The sequence below is a fragment of the Ovis canadensis genome, chromosome 16 (assembly GCF_042477335.2).
Source record: "Ovis canadensis isolate MfBH-ARS-UI-01 breed Bighorn chromosome 16, ARS-UI_OviCan_v2, whole genome shotgun sequence".
In the NCBI taxonomy this organism is placed as follows: Eukaryota; Metazoa; Chordata; class Mammalia; order Artiodactyla; family Bovidae; genus Ovis; species Ovis canadensis.
This window is the reverse complement of record NC_091260.1, coordinates 21,099,057-21,124,230: the sequence shown is the minus strand read 5'-3', so window position 1 is coordinate 21,124,230 and position 25,174 is coordinate 21,099,057. Positions and strand designations below refer to the sequence as shown.

Sequence of the window (25,174 nt, the reverse complement as noted above, 5' to 3'; positions counted from 1 at the left end):
ATTCTCGATTCTCCATGTACTCAACAAAATTATCAACCTCTCATTTTGCATTTAATAAAATACCACAACTAAAAATGAGTATGATGGATGTAACTTAAAGAGGTTGAGGGTGTCAAAGAAAGCTTTCCTGGAACACTTAAACTGAGGGCTAGATGAGGTATAGCTTTTAACTTGATCAAGGTAGGGGGGGGGGGTGTTGCTAGGAGAAAAGTTTAAGGTTTAGAAACTTTAAAAAGAAAAACAAACAAAAAAAGTCCATTGTGGTTATCAGACAAGGGCCAGAAAATGAAGCAACCAAAACCATGAGAACATTTATCCTTAGTGACTCCTTATACTTCTTATAGGTCAGAACAGGGTTCTTAACAAATAAACATAGAGTAAATATTTCAGTTCTTACTGAAGCTGACTCAAGTACATCTGAGAGATGAGAATAATTTCTGGACACTGATTAAACTGTAAACCAAGCAGGACTGCAGGTTTCCCCTTTCTTGCCTACTCTATTGACAATGGCCAGGTTGAGTGCTCAATAAATGATTCTTAGATTTGTTCAAGCTCAGCAATAAAGTGTGAGAGCCAGTAATCCATATTTGTCATAGACATGGCAGGAGAAGGTAATATGTGAGTTACTTATCTGGCCACTGAGCTAAGATGGCAACTTAGTAGCTATTTTCTGGGTATGGAGTCAGGGAGGAATCTCTTCAGTTATTTCTTTTAAAGACTAGTATGTAAATATTAGCAGAGTCAGAATTTATTGTTAGGATAGTGACCCCCTAGAGCCTAACAGTACAAACTCCCTTTTCTTTAGTAAACTTAATAATAGAAGCAACATTGTTTTTTTGAGAAAATATCAACTGTTAACACTATCCTAAAAAACAACACTGCGGTCCTCATCGGTTCTTTCCCCAGAGACGCTACAATTTGACACATTTACAGTAGATAAGTATTCAAAAACAGAAATGTTAATCTTAATTGGAGAGAAATCTGCACCTAGACAAGTTTTCTTGCTTTATATAAATTATATTTTCTCTAGCTTAGGTTTCCGACTCAATTTTTAATATGCAAAGACTTTTCCTAGCTAAGACCACAAAAAGGCTGATCAGCTATCATTATGATTTAAATTGCCATGTTCAATATCGGTTGTTTTAAGACTGTCTTAGAGCTTGTCCTAGTGTGTGGAAAATTTTAACTTCCCCAAGCACACCGGGCACAAATTCTCCTTTGACTGAAGCACTCAGTTCAGAAAGGTAAAATGTGTTCAACTGTGAATCGCTAATAGTCAAATCCAGGTCAACTGGTATCAAGTAGTCAACTTTTTATCTAAGACTCATAAGAAGTAAGGTAAGTAAGTTCACGGATCTAAAGTGTTTAGCCACCCGCTGAATTGGAGATTACCTGCTCCTATCCTCAGTCAGAATGAATCGCTGAGAGATGGGACTCAGATCGGCTTTCTGAACATGCTTCCCAGAAATTCTGAACCATGGTCCGGCAACCAACCTAACTTTGGAAAGCTAAATTAGCCTAATTTTTTACAAAAGCTCTTAGTAAAGATTAAATCGGGCGGAAGAGGAAATTCTAGAACATTCCGATGACTGCTCCAATCTACACCTCCCAGCGAGTGGAGAGTTGGCTAAACAGGTGAGCACACTCCAGGTGCCCCACTTATTTCCGCAAACGTGAACAGGCGCTGTCTTCTGAGCCTGAAGAACTTGGGGATGGGGCCCTGAGACAGTGCGACTTACTCAACCCTAACTATGCAAAGAATTGTGTTCTCTGGCCCCTCCACAGCCTTTCCCAGGGCCACTCGCGGTGCTGCCAGCCCAGTCTCTCGTACGGTCTCAACCCTGCCATTGCTGGACGAGGAAAGAAAGGCACAGCGAACCGTCACAAACGCGGCCCCGTGAGGCCGCGCGTGCGCAGCCAGGCACTGAGCGCTCGCAGAAGTCCGTTTCCTGACTTTTGGAGGAAGTGGCGTTGCGTCACTTCCGGCCTCCCTCTAGCTGCCATCTTGCGTCCCCGCGTGTGTGCGCCTAACCTCAGCTGGTCTGCCCGAGACCACCTGAGCGCCAACCCTAGTCCCCCGCGCGGCCCCATTTCCGCTCCAACAAGGTACAAAAAGGCTCTGGACGCCGGCGTGGGAGGCGGACGGGAACGGGGGCGGGAAGTTCCCGGAAGGAGCGAGACAGGGAGGGACAGGGCTGAGGAGAGGAAGGCGATGCGACGGACAGGCGCACCCACTCAGGCTGACTCTCGGGGTCGAGGTCGGGCCAGGGGCGGCTGCCCTGGGGGCGAGGCGGCGGCATCTCTTCCTCCACCTCCCGGCGGAACCCGAGGACAGGAGCCTCAGGTACCGCGAGGCTTGCGGAGAGTGGCCGGGCAGGGCAGGCCCTGGCTAGGCCGAGGCCAGGCCGGGGCCGGGGGTGGGGGTGGGGGTGGGGGGGCGATCCGGCGCGGATTAGAGCCCTTTCTCTGGGCTTGTAAAGAGCTGGGGGGTTGTGGGAGTGGGATGGGAAAGCGGGTGCTCTTTGGGCTCCCACGAAAATTGAAATTCGGGAGCTTGGGGTGTGGGGTGGGTTTGGGATCCAGGCCTCCGCCTGTGTAGGACATGTATTCTGCTGGTGTCTTGGGAAATAACGAGCGTGGAATGCTGGAGTGAACTAGAGCTTTCCTCGCTGAGGGTTTCCTGTTTTTCTAGATGAAAGAAACTATCATGAACCAGGAGAAACTCGCCAAACTGCAGGCACAAGTGCGCATTGGTGGGAAAGTAAGTTTAAATAGTTGGGGGTTTTTCTTTTGAAGTTTTGTGGTTTAGGTTTTTTCTCCTTTGCATTTCTAATATAACTGACTTGTCACTTTGTTTCGAGAGGGCATTTCACCGAACTAGCAAATCATGTGAAGGGAATGGCAGGAATTAAATTAGATATACAATGTAGTCTGTGTATCATTTCAGTTAGGTCATCACGTGGCCCTTAAACCCTTGGCTTGTTTTGTCATTGACTTTATAACCTAAGTTGTGTAAAGTTGGTGCTTGATTTTTTTTTTTTAATAAACAACTAAAACTGAATTTAAGTTTCATCTGTCTTTTCAAATGGCTCTGGGTAATTATACTTAATAGTTGGAAGTCCAGGTCACTTGTAAATTAAGACGTTTCTGTAATCTTTCCTTAGCTAAATGCAATCTGGAGTCGTTGTCTATTTTCCGGGGTATTTGAAGGTGTCATTCTTATAGGTACATTGCATAGGGATGCAAGAGCAATGACTGGATTTGGAAATATTACCTATGTAGGTATCTTTCCATTTTTACTTTTAATTACATTAAAACTGAGGAAATGAGAGTGATGAGTGGCAGGTTTTTAAATGATCAGGTTTTGGTTAATTGATTTTTCCTGGTGGCTCCTGGTCCCCTTCAAGGGGATTCTTTTTTGAACTTGATAAGATTTAGATTCTCTAATTTGCTTAAATAAGAAATCCGTTCTACCAGAGGTCTACCGAATTTTATTTTGCATTGTGTTAGCACATTCCTAGCGCTTAACAAGGTGTGGTAGCCTGGTGAAACAGAACATGTCTTTACTTGGTAAAACTTGTATAAAGCTTCCATGCTACAAGTTTATTATCTATTAGTTTTTCCCACTTTAAGCATTTGACTTCAAGTAGAGTCTATTAAGTCCTGATTTTGCCAATAGTGAAAGTATCCTAATCCTCCCCTCCCCTCCCCCAAAGCTGGTTTTCAAGATCAGCAGCTACCCATTAACAGTAGTAGGTGTTTCTTCTTTTTTAGCAATTGTTATAAGCTAGATGTGACCTTCAGGTGCCAAGAAGACTCATTCCTTGTGGGTCAGTGTTTGGGTGCTCTTATAGGATGTTAATCATCGTTCCTTCTAGTGCAGGTTTCAGGGGAGTCATGTGAATAAGGTGCTTGTGTGCCTTTTGTTGTTGTTGTTAATCTGGTCATTAGTCTTTAACTTGTGAAAGACTCTAGGGTAAAGGAAAGTTGAAGATTCTTAAGGCTGGTGTAGGATTAAATTTTAATTGTTAATGTCGGTTGTCTTTCTGTCATTGTAATGTGGAAACATTTTCTTCACCTTTTAAGAAACCTACTTAAGTGCGGTATGTGAAATTAGATGAGTTAGTGTTGCTTTAGAGAAATCTGCAAGCATTAGGTATTTTTAGGTAAATGCTGTGAAGGCCCTTTTTTTCAGTATCTGGTCAGAGCATTGATAATAAATTATTTCAGTAAAAATTGAATGTCAGGAGTGTGAAACATAAAGAATGCGGACTGGTTTTGATTTTAGAATCTTACATAATTCTTTCGGTTGTATTTTAGAATTCTTTGGAAACCAGGGTATCTGCATGACCACTTCAAGATATTGTTTATTCTTAAAGGTTTTTGGGGGGTTTCATAACCCATATTTTTTGTAGCTATTGATATTTTCTTCAGGTGCACTATGATTTGTTTAAGGCTTTCCTATTGCTCAATCCTGAGAGTATAAAATTTAAGAAGTTGAAAGTCATTAGAGGGGGACTTCAGTCCTAGTAGTGGGGATAGGCATCTTTTAAAAAGTAAGAAACTTTTCATAGTGTAATATACATAGTGAAGTAGAAGCATTTTCAACATGCAGAGGTCGTGGTGATTTGGTTTGGGGGTGTTAACTGTGGTTTGGGGGAGCCATAGAGAGATGGTGACTTGATTTTGGGAAGACGGGGATGTGGAGATTGGGCACAGGAGGCAAGTTTTCCTGAAGACTGTATTTTATTCATGCATCAAGTTGTATGCCTTCAGTGAGTTCAGATACTGTACTCTACTATGAAGAAAAACCTGGATAGATAGTGGGAATTTCTGTTTTTCACTGGTTGGTGGGGAAAGGCCACTCAGGTTTGGTGACATAAGAGCAGAAATCTGAAGTGAGGTAGGGAGTCGTGCAGATGTTACAAGAGGGAGCAGTACATGCAGAGGCTCCTGTTTGCATATTTGGCCTATTTAAGGAATAGCAAGAAGGTTCACTTGGCTGAAGGTAGTGTGTGTGTAGTAGTGTCAAGAGTGGCATAGTAGGGGCAGGGCAGATTGTGTAGGGGGCCTGGTAAGTTAAGAAATTCAGGTTTTACTCTTGGGTGCTGTAGAAGTCTGTATATAGACTTGTGTCTTTTAAGATCTTGCCTGTGAATATTAATGAATGTTGGTTTTTCTTTAATATAAAAACAAAAGGTTAAATAATGGTTATCGACATGGATTTCTAAATGAGGCTTTCTAAGGTTGGCGCATGCTACCTCCGATAATTTCTAGAGCAGATAATGTAAAAAAGTAAAACTTGGGAAAGATCATTCCTTTATATCTGACAAAACTAGAAGTGTGAAAGTTATGAAGGATTTGTATGCAATTTTCTTCATTTCCCTCTTTTGGCTTTCATCTGTGCCTTAATATGCCTACTCCCTGTGTAAAAGGTTGTGGTTATGGTAATTTTCTTAACACAGGTTGAGAGGTCCTCTTGTGGCATAAACATGTGCTGTATTCTTTCCTTTTCTCCCTCCAATAGGGAACTGCTCGCAGAAAGAAGAAGGTGGTTCATAGAACAGCCACAGCAGATGACAAAAAACTTCAGTTCTCTTTAAAGAAGTTAGGGGTAAACAATATCTCTGGTATTGAAGAGGTAAGTGTCAAATTTTATTTCTTCACAAAATTAAGATTTGGCTGAAAACTATTGTTCGTGCATTTATGACTTTTGACTCTACTTCCAGCAGAGAATTTCATCTCTAAAATATTTGTTTGTACTCAATAATTATCAGGGCGATTACTAAGGGTAAAGTGATTAGGTTGTACTTTCCATTTCAGGCAGAATTTTGCTTCTGCAGTACAGTGAAGTACAGGTTACTTAGACTTCTGCTTAATAAAGTGTTCAGTTTTAAAGAGATTTTGATGGGTGTTGCTAATTTAACTTTTTTTTTTCTTTTTAGGTGAATATGTTCACAAATCAAGGAACAGTGATCCACTTTAACAACCCTAAAGTTCAGGCATCTCTGGCAGCAAACACTTTCACCATTACGGGCCACGCTGAGACAAAGCAACTGACAGAAATGCTCCCCAGCATCTTAAACCAGCTTGGTGCCGACAGTCTCACCAGTTTAAGGAGACTGGCTGAAGCTCTGCCCAAACAATGTGAGTTTGCTAGTAGCGGTTTTGCCTAGGGTTACTGACTTATCAGTAGAGTTCTAAAATTTATGATGCAAATAGATATGAATATCTTTAAATTTGGAAATGTAAACTTTCCTCTAAAGAATATCAGTTTTTATATTGATTTTAAGCCAGTGTTCAGTAGTTTATCTAGTATGCTTTGATCATTATACTTGATTAAATGAAATGTTTTTTCTACTAGCTTTCTCTTTTGGATCAGAGACTAAAAATTTTACCTTTTTTAGCTAGAAATGAGGACTTTTAAAGAATGAATGGCGGTATAGATTAAAATATATTCTTTAGTTTTACAAATTCAACTGGTATTGCCAATAGTCTTGAAGAATTGGCTTGCCACCATTCTGGATTATGGTGTAATGAGGATTCTGTTTAGAGCAGAAAGTTGTGTGGTTGAATAGGTGTACATAAGGGGGATAGCTACTTTATGCTGAAGGCCTCTGATTAAAATTTTGAGCAGTAGAAATAATGAATCGAGATAGATTTATTATATGACTTGCTATTTAGTCATCCATGTTTTTCTTGACATTTGCTCACTCTGCTTTAATCAGTTTATATGTGTGTGTGCTTGTTTTTTCTTGCTAAAAAGCCTGCTTTCATAGCAGAGGTAGGCTTTTGAAGGATGCCATGGAAAATTGTACACGGCTAGTACTGTGAGGTCTCATCTCTCAAGTATAGTTCACTCTCTTGTGTAGTGAAAGGAAAGTGGAGGCTTATCAAAGGCACTTTTAGTTTTTTGGTTTGTTAATTTTCACTTCAGTAAAGGTTTTTTGGTATGTGGATTTACCTTTACCCTGTGGTAGGTCAGCGGGATTGAAAGGATGGGTTTGGAATTTGGCGTGTTTGCTGGTACTAGTATTCTTGCTTATTTGTGGACATCAGACTATCATGTTATTGCTAGTATTATAGATGAAATCCCACGTCACCGTAAACCTAAGTCGTAACAGCATTTGACCTTTCATCTTTTGTTCTCTTGGTTAATGTTTATTGAACACTCACGTTTTCTTTCCCAGCTGTGGATGGAAAAGCACCACTTGCCACTGGAGAGGAGGATGATGATGAAGTTCCAGGTAGGAACCTTTACTTGTGGTTAAACTAGAGAATCTTAGCAAGGGAGAATGAAGAATTTTGCACCATAGGAAAGATTACCTGGGGAGGCGGGTCATAGCGTAAAGTGGGGCAAAGGGAGAAGGAGAAAAATAACACAGTAGTATTCAGTTGGAGGTTAGGTTTCTAGGCTTGGTTTTTCTGTTTGGAATCCTAGGAAGGTATCTGACCTTAAATATTGAGTTAATAGGTATGTATGTTGTAATCTCAGTATAATAGCTACTTGTAGACCACAAATCACCTGTTTTCCACTGACGTATGAGATCCATAGATGCATGGGACGGCATGAAGAAGTTGTAGAAATATCTTGGTATATAATCACTCTAAAATCGGCAGAAAAACTTGTTTGGCAATAGTGAGGCATTTTTCTATCCTGGATAATTTATTTTGTTGTGAAACAATTATTGGACAGTAGACTGCCTAGACTTAGAAATACTACTTTGCATAGACAGGTGTCCTGAGGTATCCAGGAAAACTTCACATTGTGTAGTGGTATTCTTTGTTTGTGCCCTAACATGACTAATATATTATATTGCTAAGCTGTAATTCTTAGAGTGGAGTGGGAATGGGGAGGGCATATATATTCTTTAAGCATAGTAGTTGTATCACTGAAAATTAATATCTCTCTTTTCCTTGTGTTAATTATATGTCAAATTATGTACTTCAAAATATATCAAATGGTTAGTGGCTTCATTGGAAATAAAAAAAATGTCTTAATATATATCCTAATTTTAACTGTAGGATATATTTTGACTGCATTTCTCTATCTCCTTTTTTAACAACTGATGGTTATTTTTGAAGACTTGGCTTTTTTTCTGAGTTTCTCTTTTTTTCTTTTCCTTTTCCTAGATCTTGTGGAGAATTTTGATGAGGCTTCCAAGAATGAAGCAAACTGAATTGAGTTAACTTCTGAAGAAGATAAATCTTGAAGAAGTTACTGGGAGCTGCTATTTTATATTATGACTGCTTTTTAAAATTTTGTTTATGGATCTGATAAAATCTAGATCTCTAATATTTTTAAGCCTAAGCCCCTGGACACTGCAGCTCTTTTCAGTTTTTGCTTATATACAATTTATTCTTTGCAGCTAATGAAGCTGAAGAAGCCTAAGAATAAAGTTTGAGACAAAGATAAATAAAATTCTTTGCCTAGTATATGGTTTTATTTTTTATTTCATTGATACCAATTTGTACACAGAAGGCAAAATTGTTTATAGAAAGCTAATCATGGCATGTAATATGACTGATAATCATGAATGGAATCTGATTAAAGATTTAAAATGACAGTATAAGTAACTGGTGGTATAAAGTTCTTAATGTTTGAAAAGTTTTTCTCCAGTGGGTCTTGGGCTTCCATGGTTTGCGATGGGTGTAATTATAAGAAAATATTCTCTGGTGGGTGAGTGGAGTGTTTAATATTGTCTGTGTTGTAAAGATACTAAATGCCTTATATATATTATAATAGTTTTCTTTGATTTAATCCTCAATCTATGAAGTAGGGACTGTTAGCTCCATTTTGTAGATACAACTGAGGTTTACTTCAAAAAAAAAAAAAAGTTAATTTCTTTGCTTCCTTCTAGGTAGTTATTCTCCAAGATGCCTGAAAAAAAAAGTTGTGTTAGGAGTGTCACCTTGTCTTCCTAAAGTGATAACATTTTAAACTTTTTTCCTTAAACTTTTTTTACTTTTAAAATTAACATAGAGTAAAATTGACAGTTATAAGAATTTTAACATGTAATGTGACTGCCACCACAGGATACTGAATAGTTCCATTACCCCAGAAAATTCTTGCAATATAGGGCTACTTTTAAAAAATTATATTAGCAGTCATACCTTAGTTTCTGCTTGCAACAATAAGAATTCATTTTAAATTTCCATACCAATTTGAAAGTACCTTTTGAAGTTATACAGCTATATCAAAGTCACTGTTAACTCACAAAAATGAGATGCTCTAAGAAAAGTGTGTGCATATCTTACTGTGCTTCTATTAAGATGTGTTGCTACAGTAACTAGGACTAAAGCCTCAGTGGTTTACAAAATTACAAAACATGAGCACATGTCTCCAGACCTGTGGGTCAGATTGGGCTATGCTATATACTCCTGGCCCCAGACTGGTGAAGCAGCCTCCATCTGGCAGAGTGAAGATGATGGGGCATGTGCTGGCTCTTAAAGCTGCTACACGTATCACTTCTTGTATGTAACTGGCTAAAGCAAGTGCAGTGGCTTGCTTGGAGGGCAGAGGATTGAGAAGACTTGGAGGAGGGCCCGAGGATTTGCATTTCTCATGAACTTCCCTAGCACATTTAGAAATGTTCTCCACTCACCCCAAGAGATTGCAGTGATAGGCTGACTTGAGCATGTGAAAATGCCACTATCTGAACATCCTTTCAGTTATTTGCGTTTGATCCGTACAAGAGAGGGTCTAAATAGAGATGTGAAATAGATTTCCAGGCTAGGCTTATCCCAGGGCCACTCACTGAAGCAGAGGCTGGCTAAGGTTACTCCTGTTTTGCCTATGTTCGGAGAATTTTTTTCCCTAACCTCTAAAAAGGTTACTTCATTATTTAAAGGATCTGGTGGTGTGTTGGTGGCTATGGACAAGTAATGTTTTTCTTGTAACATTTTCAGTATCACTTGATGTTTGTGGTTTGCCTGTGGCTGGGCCCCACTTTATTCCAAAAACAGCCTTTAATCAGCATTACCAGTCTCAGGACAGGAAGAAGATCGAAAACAACCAGCTGGCTGTTCAAACTTAGGTTGAAAAGTGACACGTCATTAACAAATTTCGGCAGCTACACAAGGCACGTATATAGTCAGGTAGCCGTGAGGATTGGGGAAGTATAATCCTCCCCGACAAAAGGAGAGTAGATTTTTTTTTTTTTTTCAGCTGATAGAGTCCACCATATCCTTACAATTTTTCTTCAGTTGCCCACAATTCCTGTGGTTATTAGTATCTTAGGCACTGTACAATGCATATCATCTTGTTGAGTCGCTAAGTGGTGTCCAACTCTGCAACCCCATGGACTGCAGCGTTCCAGGCTTCCCTGTCCTTCACTATCTCCCGGAGTTTGCTCAAACTCAGGTCCACTGAGTTGGTGGTGTGATCCAACCTTTGCTGGCAAGTGATGTCTGCTTTTTAATATGCTGTCTAGGTTTGTCATCGTTTTTCTTTTAAGGACCAAGCATCTTCTAATTTCATGGCTGCAGTCCCCCTCCACAGTGATTTTGGAGCCCAAGAAAAAAATAGGCCACTTTTTCCCCATCTCATCTATTTGCTAGGAAGTGATGGGACCAGATGCCGTGATCTTAGTTTTTTGAATGCTGAGTTTTAAGCCAGCTTTTCCACTCCCCTTTCACCCTCATTAAGAGGCTCTTTAGCTCCTCTTTGCTTTTTGCCATTAGAGTATCTGCATATCTGAGGTTGTTGATATTCCTCCTAGCAATCTTGATTCTAGCTTGTGATTACCGATTGTCATAAAAGTCTCCTCTCAAGAGTCACATTATTCAGATAAGGGAACCCTTAAAACATACCCCTTGAGTAGTAGTGTGTGTGTGTACTTAGTCACTCAGTTGTGTCTGAATCTGTGACCCCATGGACTAGCCCAGCAAGTTCCTCTGTCCATGAGGATTCTCCAGGCAAGTGTACTGGAGTGGGTTGCCATGCCCTCCTCCAGGGGATCTTCCCAACCCAGGGACTGAACCCAGGTCTCCCGCATTGCAGGCAGATTCTTTACCATCTGAGCCACCAGGGAAGCTCATAAGTATAGGGTGAGACTCAAACCCAGGTCTGCTGCTTTGACCTTAGTACCTGCTGTAAAGAATTTCAGGCCCTGGCAGGCTGGAGGACAAATGATTCTGATCTGGTTGATCTTTTGGCTGTTATCCCTATTTGCTGGCTGCCATCCACTGCTTTTGAATCAAACTTACTTTCAGTTGGATCTAAACCAGGGTTACACTAATAAAGAGATAGACATCGATTATGAACTGAGGATTCTTAGGATTAATCTTTTTTTTTTTTAAGTTTTTTTTATTTGGCTGCCTCAGGTTTTAGTTGCAGAATGTGAGATCTTTTTCTTTTGTAGTTACGGCATACAAACTCTTGGTTGTGGCATATGGGATCTAGTTCCCTGAGCAGGGATGGAACCTGGGCCCCCTGCATTGAAAGTGTGGAGTCTTAGCCACTGGACCACCAGGGAAGTCCCAGGATTAAAAATCTTGTTGAAATAACTGAACTAGAGTACATTTGTGTCATTATAACCCTGTGTGTAAGGACAGAAAGCTACATTCTAAAAATTGGAAACACATTTAAAATTTAGAAACAGGCCAAAGGTCACTAAAGGTTGGGTCTGATTTCTCTCCCTCATTTTGTTCTCTATTACATAACACTCGATTTGTGCTTTAGCAACTCCATACCACCACCCCCACACACACCTTTAAGATACATATGTCACATTATGGGGAGAGAAGTCAACAGAATTAACAACAGTTTTTAGTCTTCCCAAAATAACAGTTTAAAAAAAAGCTTCTATTCACATAAATTTTCATCACCCCAGTCAGCACAGTCTTGAATGCCATCTTTGCAGCAAGTTCTGGGAATGCAGGCACAGTCGGCAAAGAAAACAGTATCACATCTCCAGCCTGAACACTTTGGGCACTGTAAAACTCTTATTATGTTTAGAAGCATAACTGTTAAAATGTCATGTTGCGGGAAAAAAAAACAGCCATTTGGATTTTTAAAATATTAAGAAAAACTGTCCAAGAGGAATATTGCAGTTGTTTGTTAAAGATTGTACATATTTGGGCGAGAGAGTTTGTGCTTTGAGAAGAGTACTGCCTCGTACTGACACACTGCATAAACAAGGAGGGTCCGTATGAGCTTATACATTTAATACATGAGGAAGAGAACTGATATTCGGTAATTCGGCAGCTGGCAACAAAGATCTGTTTATACTTCTAGTCTTCTGTTGCCAACACCTCGTTAGATAACATCCAACTCCTGGGAAGCGCTTCTATTTCTACCTTCCATGAGGACTGTACAAAAGGCAAAGTATGATCTGTTTAGTGTATTTTATTTCCGATAAGTCTTTTACCTTGGGGCCAGCAATATCTTGTATCTACCACCATGATTTTAGAGTAATCCCCTTTACTAGATTGTAAAGTGATCAGGGTAATATACAGTGTTAAGTCATCATAGGAAAACACTGTGGAAGGCGTCTCAAGAGGAGAGTGGTGGACGATTGGCAAGGAAATGCCAAAGGTTAAATAAACAAAAATCTTTGAAAGTCAAAACATTCAGAATTTTTTGATTTTACCAAATTTCCAAAGAAATGCAAGAATTGTTCATCAAGATTTTTTCCTTTGTTAATCTTGGCAAATCTGGCTTTATTTGCTTCTTAGCTAGAGAACTCACCTAGTTTAAATATACAAACTACTGGAAATGATAGAATTGCTTAATTGTAAATGTGAACATCTTTAGGAAGATTTCTAAGTGTGAGTCAATTTATATGACTGAAATGTAAGGATAGCAACTCTAAGAACTCGTTAAAACATTAATTACAAGTTTTCATCTTTACCTGATTCATCTGAACAATCCCCACAGTCGTTTCTTGTGTCACACACCTTGTCCATGTATGTCCAAGTCTTCTGATTGGGGAACATGAATATTAAGTTTTGTGGGAGACTGCTGGGCATTTGGCCTATGTAGACAATGGCATTATTTCTAATAGAAGCATTCGTTCACTGGTAATGTTTTAATTGTAATTCTGTACTTTAGATATGAGTTGCTGGTGATTGCTTTTTAATTTGCCTTGTCTATGCACTGCAGTCCAGCTAGCCATTATGGAGCAGGGAAGGGGGCAAGCAAGTAGTGAGGTCCCCACATAAGAAGCCCAGCCCTGTGAAGCTGTTTGACACTGTCAGTGTGACAAGTCTGGAGGATTTATAAGACAAGTACTGGATGTTAAGGTACGCATCTGTGACTGTGAACTTCAGGCTCTCTGCATTTTGCTTCTTGAAAGTTTTTACAGTTGGACTAGGTTAAGAGGCAGGTAACACCCCTGTGTGTGTATCCCTTAATCTATGAGATGCTTGGCACTGTGATCGTGGCTAGTCTCACTTGAATTGCTAACAATATTTGTCAGCCCAACCCAACCTCATTTAACACTGGATAAAATGTTCGCCCCTGTAGCCTCGTGTCCCTAAATGTGGCAGAAACTCCTTGAAGAGAGAAACCACATCTGCGGAAGCTTCAGCATTGGTCAAACCTGGATTGGAACCCTGGCTTGTCGGTTTACCAAGCTGTATAATCTTGGGCCAGTCACCTAACTTCCCCCAAGTCTCTGTTGTTCATGGTTATAACAGCAAACACCTTGCAAGTTGGTTGACAGGAATGAAATATTGTGCTGAGTGTCCAGAGCCATGGTTGGTGTGCGGCACGTGGACTCACTCCTTGTTAGCCACATCAGGAGACTCACTCATTCTGGAAGTACATGAGGGATAAATCTGCTCTGGCTGGTTGTGTGGATTATGCTCCATCACCTCTCGGGGAGACTTACAGGTTTTACAGGTATCCCGAGGGTGATCCCAGGACTGATCGCAGCAGCCAGCGCTCCAAGCACAAGGAATGACAAGCAGGAAATGCAGAGATGCTGCTTGGTGGGAGGCCAGCATTACTCTACCACAGCAAAGCACGCAAACACAAAGGGGAAACAGGTCTTCGTCTTGGGGTAGAGTCTCCATTTGGGGGCATGGCGTAAATCAACCAGCTATGGTCTGTGTTTACCTCAGTGTGAAAGGCAGGAGACAGGATTTAGGACCTTCAGTGTGTGCTCTGAGTTGTAGTGGTGCTTTTCCTGTCTACAGCATCTCATTCAATCTCTGAGCAACAGGCTTTTGATGAATGGGTGTTGCTCCCTGGACTGTAAAAATGAAGCTTTAAGGTGAAGCAACAGGGCCAGTGAGGTGGAGTGACTTCTAAGGCTTATGCTGAGGTCAGGGGAACTACCTAATTTCACACTCAGGTCTTCTGGTTCCCCACCCAGGGCTGTGCCAGTGTTTTTTCCCAAAACTGGCCTTCAGGCTACCTACCTGAGAATCACAGAAGGCAGTGCAGATTCCTGGGCTCCCCCCGCCTGAGGCCTATAGGATCTCCAGAGGGTGGGACAGGGGGTCTGTATATTTTCTGAGCACCTCAGGTCACTCTTAAAACACACCAAAGTTTGGTACAACCCTGTGCCAAAGATGAAACGCAAACCTTGATCTTGGTTTCAAGCATTCCAAAGGACACTGCTTGCTGGCTTCTGGCCTGAGCAGGCCTGGGAGAGTGGGAGAGGCAAGCTGCCTGGCTGGTTTTACGGGCACACCATGAAGAGAAAAAGAGTGCTCAGACTGCTCTTGATCTCTCAGAGCTCAGCAGCACTGCTTTGCGCAAACAGGGAGACAGACACAGCCTTGATGTTTCTGAGGCGACTCATCGGCCAGAGTCCCTAGCATCTCTGCACCTTCTTCAGGTCACCCCCACCTTGTGGGTCAACAGTGTGTTGAGAGAGACAGAGTGGCATCTTTTCATGGAAACCACTCCTGGACTCCAAGGCTTTTTCTGTCCCTCTGACAAGTATAAACATTATTTTATTTCTAACACCGAGAAGAGCTTCAGAGTCAACTGTCCTGTCATGTGGCTGTGAATAGTCACACTATTGGTGGAGAAACCCCAGCTTAAAGAATCTAAGGGAGTGGTGAAAGCAGGGGCTCAGACACAATGAGACCACCACGGTTTCTTGCTGCCCCGCAGAGCTCCGCTGAAGACCCTCCCTCTGCTAGATCACAAACACCACAGTTCCTGCTCCTGGGGTCCGTGTTCCTTCATCCTTCCCACAGCAGCTACAGCCTTTAAAATGTTCTCATTCTTTGAAAACCCCACTCTGGGACTCTATCTTCAGCCTACAATTAGATATATAGAAGACAGTTCTATGTAAAAAGATTTTTTTACCTAGTGTAATTTGTAATAGGTGATGCCAAATGCTAAACAATGCTGAAATACTTCAGTAATTTTCAATCTTGAACATCTGTTTACTAAAAGTGATCAAATAAGCTACTCAGTTTCATATGTAGTTGGTTCTCAACTGTGCAAAATAATCATAGAGGAACACAAAACATAAAAACAAAGGCCGGGGTGCTATCAGTGGCCGTTTCCAGATGGTGACTCATTTGTTCGTCAGTCATTCCTTCAGCAAATATTTACAGGACGTCTGTGTCAGGCAGTGTGTTAGGCTACTCAGATAAACGATGAACAAGACTGCTGTTGTCTGCCCTCAGGGAGCTGACAGTCTAAACAGTGTGATTTTTAGCAGAGACGTTTGTGTCAGAATCACCAGGGGCTGCTTTTTAAAAAATTATATCACAAACTTCACTCCGAAGATGGTGGTTTTCTCTCTGGGATGGGGTTAGAGCATAATATTCTTTTTTTGAAAGCTCGCTTTGTTTCTCTGGCTTCCCTGGTGGCTCAGCTGGTAAAGAATCCGCCTGCAATGCAAGAGACCTGGGTTCGATCCCTGGGTTGGGACGATCCCCTGGAGAAGGGAAAGGCTACCCATTTCAGTATTCTGGCCTGGAGAATTCCATGGACTGTACAGTCCATGGGGTTGCAAAGAGTCGGATATGACTGAGCGACTTTCACTTTCACTTTGTTACTCTGAAACCCAGACAGGAGAATGCTCTTCTAAAAAAGAGGCCTCTAATCTTTTATCATTGTATAATATATCCCTTCAGGAACAAAACAAATAAATCAAATTGAAACTACATTCCTATAAAATATATAAACATTTATGTATGCACACAACAAGGTCCTACTGTATAGCCCAGGGAACTATATTCAATATCCTGTGATAAACTGTAATGGAAAAGAATATATTAAAAAAGAATATGTGTATATATATAATATATATATACACATAACTGAATCACTTTACTATGCAGCAGACATTAACACACCATTATAAATCAACTATACTTCAATTAAAAAAAATTTCAAACAAATTTATGTGTAAATTCTACACCTGTACTGGTCTGCTAGTATATCATGTATGTTGTAAAATATTGTCCAAGACTGAAATTCTAGAAGACTAAAATTAAATATACTATATAAAAATAAAAGTCCTAATATTTTCTTCCCTGAACCTACTGGAGCCTCTTGTAAGTCCCATGGGGTTCATTTAGAAATTACTCTTCTATTCAAAAGAATAATGAGGCTGTGAATGGCAAACAAAAAAGCTACTTTTAAGAAGTTCTTTTTTATTTCGTACCACAGCCTCAAGGGTGTTTAAAAGGCTAATGCAAATGCTAATCATTAAAATAGAATTAGGTATTCAAATAGACCTCAAACATTAAAATGGAATTAGAACAAAGCATGTCTCTATTTCCTCAGTGGCTAACATGTAATTGGAAATCATTTCATTGCAGGTCAGCAGACATGAGGAACGTTTATGGGGTCTCTGGGTCCTAAAATCATCTTAACTAAGCCCTAACAACAAAGAAAGTGGGAGAAGGAAGTGTGCAGACTCAAAGATGAACAGAGGGGCTTGCTCAGGGCTTGGGGGTCTGCAGCCTGCAGTGGATTGAGGCCAGGCTGTAGCTGCCTATCCTGAGTAATGGCTGGGGCTGACTGAGGCGCCCAGAGGACAGTAAGAGCCTGCACAGCACTTCCTGACTTACTGTGAACCCATCTGATGCAATGGCAACTTCCGTACTGGAGAGGGCAGCAGAGAGCAAGGAATGGGCCTTCGATGCTCTCAGAAAGCTTAATCAACTACCATCACCCTTACTTCCTCAGGAGAGGCCTGGACAGGAAGGACCGGAAGGACCAAGAGATATTCACATCCATCCCCGGCTACTCAAGGATAACTGGCCAGGACATTGCAAAGTGTTTGGAAGTCAACCTCTAGCCACTTGGCCCTGCCATGGTGATTGTTTTCCATTAGTAAGCAGGAAGTGGATAGTTTAAGCACCTTCACGTAAGCTGTCTCATTCACCATCAGAGTGATCCTGTGAGGTAAGGGGGTTGTAAGGGGCTTTCATAGATGAGGACACAGATGCCTAAAGATGTGAACACTTGAGATGTGAGCCTTCCAGAGCCAGTTAGTGACAGAGTTGGACTTGGACTTCAGCCTCCTAAAAGCAAACAGAGTTTAACTTTTCCTGCTAAATTCTCCTTTCTCAGGGTTGGTCAGTTGCTCAAAGACCTGTAGATTCTCTATGAGGAATTTGAATTTCTGTTTTCATAGTGATGATAATCTATCACAGCTGTTATACACAGATTCTGACTCCTCCGGATGACTGCACTTGAGCAGTGATATGTACCATCAGAATGCTTGTGTTTCTGTTTCGATTTGTTTCTCTTTGAGCTTATATCAAGTGAAATCCAACTGACTTCTTGGTATACTCTGTCACTGAGATTTCTTGCCACAGGCGGAGCACAGAAATGTGGGAGAACTGAATCATCTCAGGACACACAAAACACAGGCGTGTCAGACTAAAGGGGAGTGTGCCTCATAATGTTCGTGTTTACATTTCCAGCAGATGTGCACTGTGGTCTCCATCTTTGAAAATATCAATTTCCAACGATTCAATTAACACTAATGTCGGTAGTCAGTGTGCCTTGAAGAGTGGCTCTGTTCTGGAGTGCAGCAATAATTGGATTAGTTGTCCATTAAATGCAGATGAATATCTTCAAATCAAAGAGAAAACTTTTCAGAGTTATCAAGTGACATCTGCACTGCTCGCTTACAGAGTGTTGGTTAAGTGGTAGTTTTCCGGCTCCTGAATTACAAAGGCTGGCATGTATTAAAACTGCTGTTTTTCGTGCAAACAGATGTTCTTGGGAGTTATATTTTCCAACTTACATTATAGGAAAAGACTAAATATATGACCGTGTGTGCATGCTCATTTGCTTCAGCCGTGTCTGACTCTTTCCGACCCAGTGGACAGGAGCCTGCCAGGCCTCTCTGTCCATGGGATTCTCCAGGTGAGAATACTGGAGTGGGCTGCCGTTTCCTTCTCCAGGGACCTTCCCGACCCAGGGATTGAACCCATGTCTCTTACGTCTCCTGCACTGGCAGGCAGGTTCTTTAACACTAGTGCCACCTGGGAAGCCCAAATATATGGCCAGATCTGAGCTAACATTTTTCTAGTATTAGCTGCAAATTGGCAGTTTAGTTTCTGTAAGATAGTGTCATCTACTCACCTATCACATTAAATTAATATCAATTTGAATTTCATTAGCTTTATGATATTTGATCTCAACTTTGCTCTGCAATTTATATATTAACCTATAAACATGGAGTTTATACATTTTAGGGCTGTACATATAGAAAAAACATTATATTAAAAATTAAAATAATAGCTTGGGTCTGTAATAATTTCCCAAGAATGTGAAGGATTCCGTTCATCACCTGGTTTGAGGAACTGAGAAAGCTCTCTTATTCCCTTCCCACTCCAGCATGGCTCGCCTCTGAGCAGGGCCCACAGATTCCGTTTCTTCCTCTTTCTTCTTCCCTAACATCACCCCCAAGTCTTACTGTAATTCTATACTGAGCTCCTGGACCCAACAGGGGGACTCCTCTTCTTGGGAAAAAATGTGATATCTTAATCTAGTTCAATCACCTCATTTTATACATGGAAAAACTGGGGCCTCAATGGATAAAATAGCTCCAGTTCAAGGTCACTCGAGACTGCAGCTGGCTCTCCCGACGCTCAGCACAGAGAACAGATCCACAGAAAAAGGATGGGGCGCAGCTGCCATTGTGCTGCCTGCTCGTTTCCTGTCCCGACTGAGAGGTGAACTCGCCCGCCAGCAGGCCGCAGGCCAGTGGGGTGCACCAACTCCCAGACTGAGACGCCTGCTTCTCTGAGCCGAGGCTACAGGGCACAGTGACTGCACTAGGGATCAGCAACCTGACCCTGGACTTGGATTTGGTCTCAGCTTCCACTTCTGTAAAAATATTCAGGGTTTTGATAGAATTTCAGGGTCTCCCAATATTCCCTGAAGATAAGAATCCCTTGGAGTGTTTCTTAAAAACCTACATTCCTGGGCCCCAAACCAGGTTTGGAATATCTAGGGGGAGATGCCTATTAACTTGCACTTAACAAGGGCCTCAGCTCATTGCTATCATCAGGAAAACACAGGGCTTGCTGAGCACTGGGGCCTCTGCTGGCTGGTCAGTTCCGAGTCATCAAAAAGCCCCAGATGCATTGTGAGCATGGCTCTGAGAGGAAGAACCTGGAATCAGCATCAGCAGTTTGCTCCTAGTAGTACTTCAGTGAGTCAGCAAGGCTCCAAGGGACTGGGGAAACAGGATGGGTGAGTTTCAATCAGAGGAACTAATCAAGAGAGGACAAGGGCAGGCCTTCAAGGAGAGACAGAGGCGGCTGTGGGAGGCAGCAGTGTGGTTGTTTGGGGTTCAACATGTCGGGGAGGTCTGGGCCTAGAGTGGAGCCGTCTCACTTCTTTCATGGATCTGAGCGCAGCCAGCTCTGTGGCTCTGTTTCAGAAGATCAGTGTCGAGTATGGCCCATGGATGAGAGGTGGTCCTGCTTCAGAGGAACCGGCTGAGTTTCCCCCAGGGAGTAATCCTGACCCTACAAGAGGCTGAGTGCCATTTTCTGTCTTAATGGGCAGTGACACCATCTAATCAGGAACAGACACGCAGAGATGAAGGGTGTAAATAAAAGTTACTCTGACACTTGTTAGAACCTGGTGTGTGCTTAGTCGTGTCTGACTCTTGGTGACCCCATGGACTGCAGCCCACCAGGCTATTCTCCAGGCAAGAATACTAGAGTGGATTGCCATTTGCTATTCTAGGGTATCTCCCTGGCCCAGGGACTAAACCCATGTCTCTTGTGTCTCCTGCAATGGCAGGTGGATTTTTTAACTACTAGACCAATTAGAACAATAGGGAAGACTTATTGTGAGAATATTTCAAGAGAAGAGAGAAACTAAGCTCCAGATACAGCAATGGCAACTGGGTATTTATGGCCAACAAGCAGAAGGAGGGGGTCAGTGGATGAAAAGTTACTAGGAGGAAGTTGATCAAGGGTAGAGGTACTCTTGATAAACTGGATTCTTGCTAAAGAAGGCCAAGGCGATTACCTATCAAGAGTGGGAGATTCTCACTAAACTGGCTTAGGAGGAACTGTGCCAAGACTGGGCCCAGCAGGCCAAGGTCAAGTCAAGAAGAGGGTTGAGAGTAAATCAGCGGGTAAAATACTGACCAGCTTAAACTGACTTTGCTCCTGAAAGAGGCTGATTGATTCATCAAACCTTGAGTTATTTTTGAGACTGCATTACATACGTGCTGAATGAGAACCCAGGTCTCAGGATGAACCCAGAACCAACAATCTTCAGAATATGGAACTCAAAGAATAGAAATGCTTCTACCAGAGCCCTTTACAAAGTGAGAAGTCCTCCAATAGAGAAAATCTGGCTTCCAGAAGCACCAGTAGCATATAAGGACTGATATCAGACTAACCAATCAGCTTTCCAAGTTTGAAATTCCCCTAACCCTTTCATTTTGCCTGAACCCTGGCTCAGAGACACAGATTTGAGCTGGGTTCCTTGCCTCCTTGTCAGCTGACCTTGAACTAAAACCTTTTCTCAAAAGCGAATGCCACGGCTTCTACACGCATCAGGAAGTGAGCTCGCGCTCAGTTATAGGAGGAGCTGATTAAGGTTTGTCAGGAAAGAAGTCTGTTAGAGGCTGAGAATGGCCAGGCTGAGCTAAGTTAACAAAACCCAGTGGGAATCTGAATTTGTCAGGCTGAAGCAGCTGGCTGCGAGGAAGACTCATCCTCAGGTGAATATGAAGGACTGAACCAGGGGCTTGTTTTGCTTAGCAGATAGTGTTGATAATAATAAAATAGTACTAGCTATAGCTCTGATTGATTATATACTATGTGCCAGTAATGTTACACTCATTTTTGGAAATCTTTAGAAAAACCCTCAAAGAAGATGTGATTATTCTAAATGTACAGGTGATGGAACAGGCTCAGAAAAAATGTTGTTCAAATCAGGAGCTGAATCCAGGTCAGAATGATTCTAAAACTCCAATTATTCCCACTATGGTGTGAACCTTATATATATAGTCATTTGAAGAGATAACAGATTTGTAAAGTGAATGAATAAGTGAACACATGAAGTCTACTCAAGCCTAAACTAGGTTTCCTGATAAAAGGACTCATCTCTCTCAAATCTCGAGAACTGTATGAGCCTCTTATCCACACTGACTGCCCCTCTCTGTCACTGTTTCACTGCCTCACCTTCCATAATGTTAAAAAAAAACCAAGTGATTAAGATGCACAACAGGGAGGGTCAACTGGCTGCAAGCCTGGATTCTTGGTGGGCAGCCTACCGCACGGCAACCCTGGGGATGGAGGAGGTCTGATGGCCACCACGCAGGTGTGGCCGTGTTGGTATCCTGGGGTCACTAACTTGCTTTTGCCCAGTTTTCACGAAAGGCCACTGATAAAGGTGGTGAAAGGAGAGGAAGACTCGTGACTTAGGTGTGGAGAAGCGTCGCTCCACAGCCTGCCATCTGTGGTGATGTCATCTGTTCCCAGAAATGCACTGTTGATGTGAATACTCGCAAATGGCTGGAAATATTAACAGCTAATCCAAACCATCAGAATGGTTGGCTCCAACTCTAACAAAGAAGGATAAACAAAATCTTTCTAAACTAGGGAATAGCTTTGGATTATTTTTCTTTGCTTTTCCAACTCATCAGAGATAAGCTTTCATCACCAGAATGTTTTATTAATATTTTTCTAATTGGTTTTATTATTTTGTTAATCAAGCTAATTACAAGCATAGCATCTTTGTATCTGTATTACTGTTTGGTTTCTTTCAAACCATGTTGACATTTCAGCTGTTTTCGAACCAACTTTTTTCTTTCTTTCTTTTGATGAAATGGGTCGTGTCTTATTGGCTTCTTTGAAGGTTGGCTGCCTTTTTAGGGACATTTTAATCATACTGATTGGTGTGCTTATGAAATGTATAGTGAGGACAGATTCATAGGAGGCTGGAGTGGAGAAGAAGGAAATAATTATCTGCCTAGTGTAAAATGTGTACTTGAAATGTTCTGTGTAAGCTGCCAACTATTAAAGGTCATGAAATAATCGTGTGAGCTATTTAGGAGAACACAGTTGTTTTGTGTGTCTGGTCTCAGCCTATGGATAGTGATGTTCTCAGTGAAAAATGTCTGGGGGTGCTCACCCTGGCAGCTCCTACTTCTTGTGAGACCCCCATAGACATTTCCCCAACCAATGTTTTTGGTTGCGGAATGGCCCTGCCCTTGGGTTCCTATTATAGTTGCAAATTGTATCTCAGCAACAACTGATTGCATTAGGGAGCTTTGAAAAGATGAGTGTTATGATTCAGAAGTCCTGGAGGGTACAGAGCGCACCTGGGGTCACACAGTGGGGTTGGGTGTGGAGCAGTGAGACCCAGGGCTCTGCCTTTACTGGGCTGGAAGGTGGAGTGCCTAGGGTTTCACAAGTTCACTTTATTGGTGAATTCCAAAGCTAGTGTGAGAATATAACCTAGTTCTTAGTATTATTTAGGGCTTCCCTGGTGGCTGAGTGGTAAAGAATCCACCTGCCAATGCAGGAGATGCAGGTTTGATCCCTGGGTCGGGAAGATCCCCTGGAGAAGGAAATGGCAACCTACTCTAGCATTCTTGCCTGGAAAATCTCATGGACAGAGGAGCCTGGCGGGCTACAGTCCATGGAGTCGAAGAACAGTCAGACATAATTTAGCGACTAAACAACAAGTGGTATTATTTTAAATGAACACTTGTAGTTGTATCTTGCTTCAAAGAAGGCATTACCCATTTCATCAAATCTAACCTAAGGTGCTTTTGAGATTGATGGTTTCTCCATCCTGCTGGAATGCAGTCAATGGAAAATTTCTTGTGACTACATCATGACATCATGGAGAAGGAAATGGCAACCCAATCCAGTACTCTTGCCTGGAAAATCCCATGGACGGGGGAGCCTGGCGGGCTGCAGTCCATGGGGTCGCAAAGAGTTGGACACGATTGAGTGACTTCACTATCTTTCTTTACATCGTGACTGCCACCTGGCGGACATTGTTGTATGATACATTGACTGCATCCTGTATTCCCAGATGGATGCTAATTTTAGAGGTAAAAATGAGGGGGAAAAAAAAAGAATGTACTTTAAAATTGTTGAAACAGGGTATATTTGCATAAAACATATTAGTGGCTATTTTTTACATAAAATTTTCATATTAGATCCTCAAATAATGACTCTGGTCTTAAAAAATATGGCTTGATTTATTAAACCCCAGTAGCTGCACAATGTTGATGGAATGTCACTATTGCACAAAGGAGGTGACAGCTGCCAGTACAGCCTCACAGAAGCTGTGCTTATTGCCTGCTGCTGCTGCTGCTAAGTGACTTCAGTTGTGTCCGACTCTGCGACCCCACAGACGGCAGCCCACCAGGCTCCCCCGTCCCTGGGATTCTCCAGCCAAGAACACTGGAGTGGGTGCCTTTCACCTGTTGAGAGAAAAGGCTCTGACATCAGTATATAATTTAGTCCTGATCATCTGCCTTTTTTTTCCTCTGTCTCTCTTTCCTTTCAGAAAATATAGATAGAAAGTTATTCACAGTCAACTTCTCTTTCAAATAAAACAGTTAATAGCAGACCTCATGAGATAGTTGTGGGTGCTTTTGGTCCCTCGGTGTGCCAAGGGACAGTCCTCAGTGCATTTCTCCTGTGAACATACACACACGCTGGCTCCTACGGGAGGCCTGGTTCCTTTACTGTTTACTAGCTGTGTGCGTCTTGCGTTTCTCTGGGTGTCAGTTTCCTTGACTGTCTGATGGATACACTCAGCCGTCCTCCCAGCTCTGAGGGACTCCTACGTGAAGCCAAGGAGGTGATGTGCAGATGCATTTTGGATCTGTTAAAAGCTTTCCGCAAAAGTATAATGAAAATGACTGAAAAAATTCTTGGAGAGTGTTTTGGCAAGTGCCTGAGGTGGTAGAAACAAAACTCCTCAATTTAATTTTTTTTTACTTTTAAAATAATTTTGGAACAAAATCCAAGGGTTGGATCTGAGTCTGTGTGTGGTAAGGAACTTGGCCAACTTTCTGGTTTAAAAATGATGACAGAGGACTCCAAGATGGCGTCAGTCGTGCCACTGAAGGAGGATTAAGCTCCTGGAAGTCGAACTAGGGGAGCTGCCGAGCTGGATACTGATGCGCGATTTCACCCCTTCAGGCATCCCTGGAGCGTTTCAAAGAGGTTACTACCGGTATTACAACGAGTACGTGAACGTGAAGAGAGGGAGCATCGCCAGGCTCTCTCTGGTGCTGGCGGCCTACGCGGTTTTCAACTACCGCCGTTCTCACAAGGAGCTCAAACACGAGCGGCCACGCAAGTACCACTGAAGAGGGCGCACTCTGCGTTCCTGACCATCAGCTTTGCCCGGCAGCCCTGAATCCTTTCATATCCTAATAGAGAATTAACATCCAATAAACAATGACTGGTAAAAAAAAAAAAAAAATGACAAACTGTTACCCTGTGGGATGGCCGTTGGCCCACTGGCTTTCCAGTCCTGCCCAGCGGGCAGAGCCCAGGTTGCGGGGAAGCCCACCCAAGAGCAGCCTCAACTTTCTCTCGGGTGGCAGGCACGTGGGGACTCCCTGACATAAACCCCTTTCTTCAGGCAGCCAAGCTTCAGAGCCCCCGTGGTCTCCAAAATGAGCCCTTGAGGCTGTGGGAAGCTTGTGACTCAGGGACGCAGTGGGGAGCAGACCCGGGGCCCCTCAAAGCAGGAGAACTCTTCCAGGGCTTCCTCCCTTGGGGATTCCTCTCTCCG

General features: G+C 42.2%; 1 protein-coding gene and 1 pseudogene across 2 annotated transcripts; both read left to right on the top strand.

Moving 5' to 3' along the window:
• The first annotated feature begins 1,625 nt into the window (after positions 1-1,625).
• Positions 1,626-8,422, top strand: BTF3 (basic transcription factor 3). 2 transcript variants are annotated; one of them, XM_069556099.2, is made up of 6 exons: positions 1,626-2,344; positions 2,693-2,761; positions 5,528-5,641; positions 5,946-6,147; positions 7,191-7,247; positions 8,134-8,422. In XM_069556099.2, the coding sequence occupies exons 1-6, from the start codon at positions 2,213-2,215 to the stop codon at positions 8,178-8,180; spliced, it is 621 nt and encodes a 206-aa protein (XP_069412200.1). In that variant the 5' UTR covers positions 1,626-2,212; the 3' UTR covers positions 8,181-8,422. The 2 variants fall into 2 exon arrangements, with proteins under 2 accessions (XP_069412200.1, XP_069412201.1); XM_069556100.2 differs by having other exon boundaries at positions 1,786-2,106.
• Positions 8,423-24,475: 16,053 nt separating this feature from the next.
• On the top strand, positions 24,476-24,743 carry LOC138421802 (ATP synthase subunit f, mitochondrial pseudogene; annotated as a pseudogene).
• Positions 24,744-25,174: the final 431 nt, after the last annotated feature.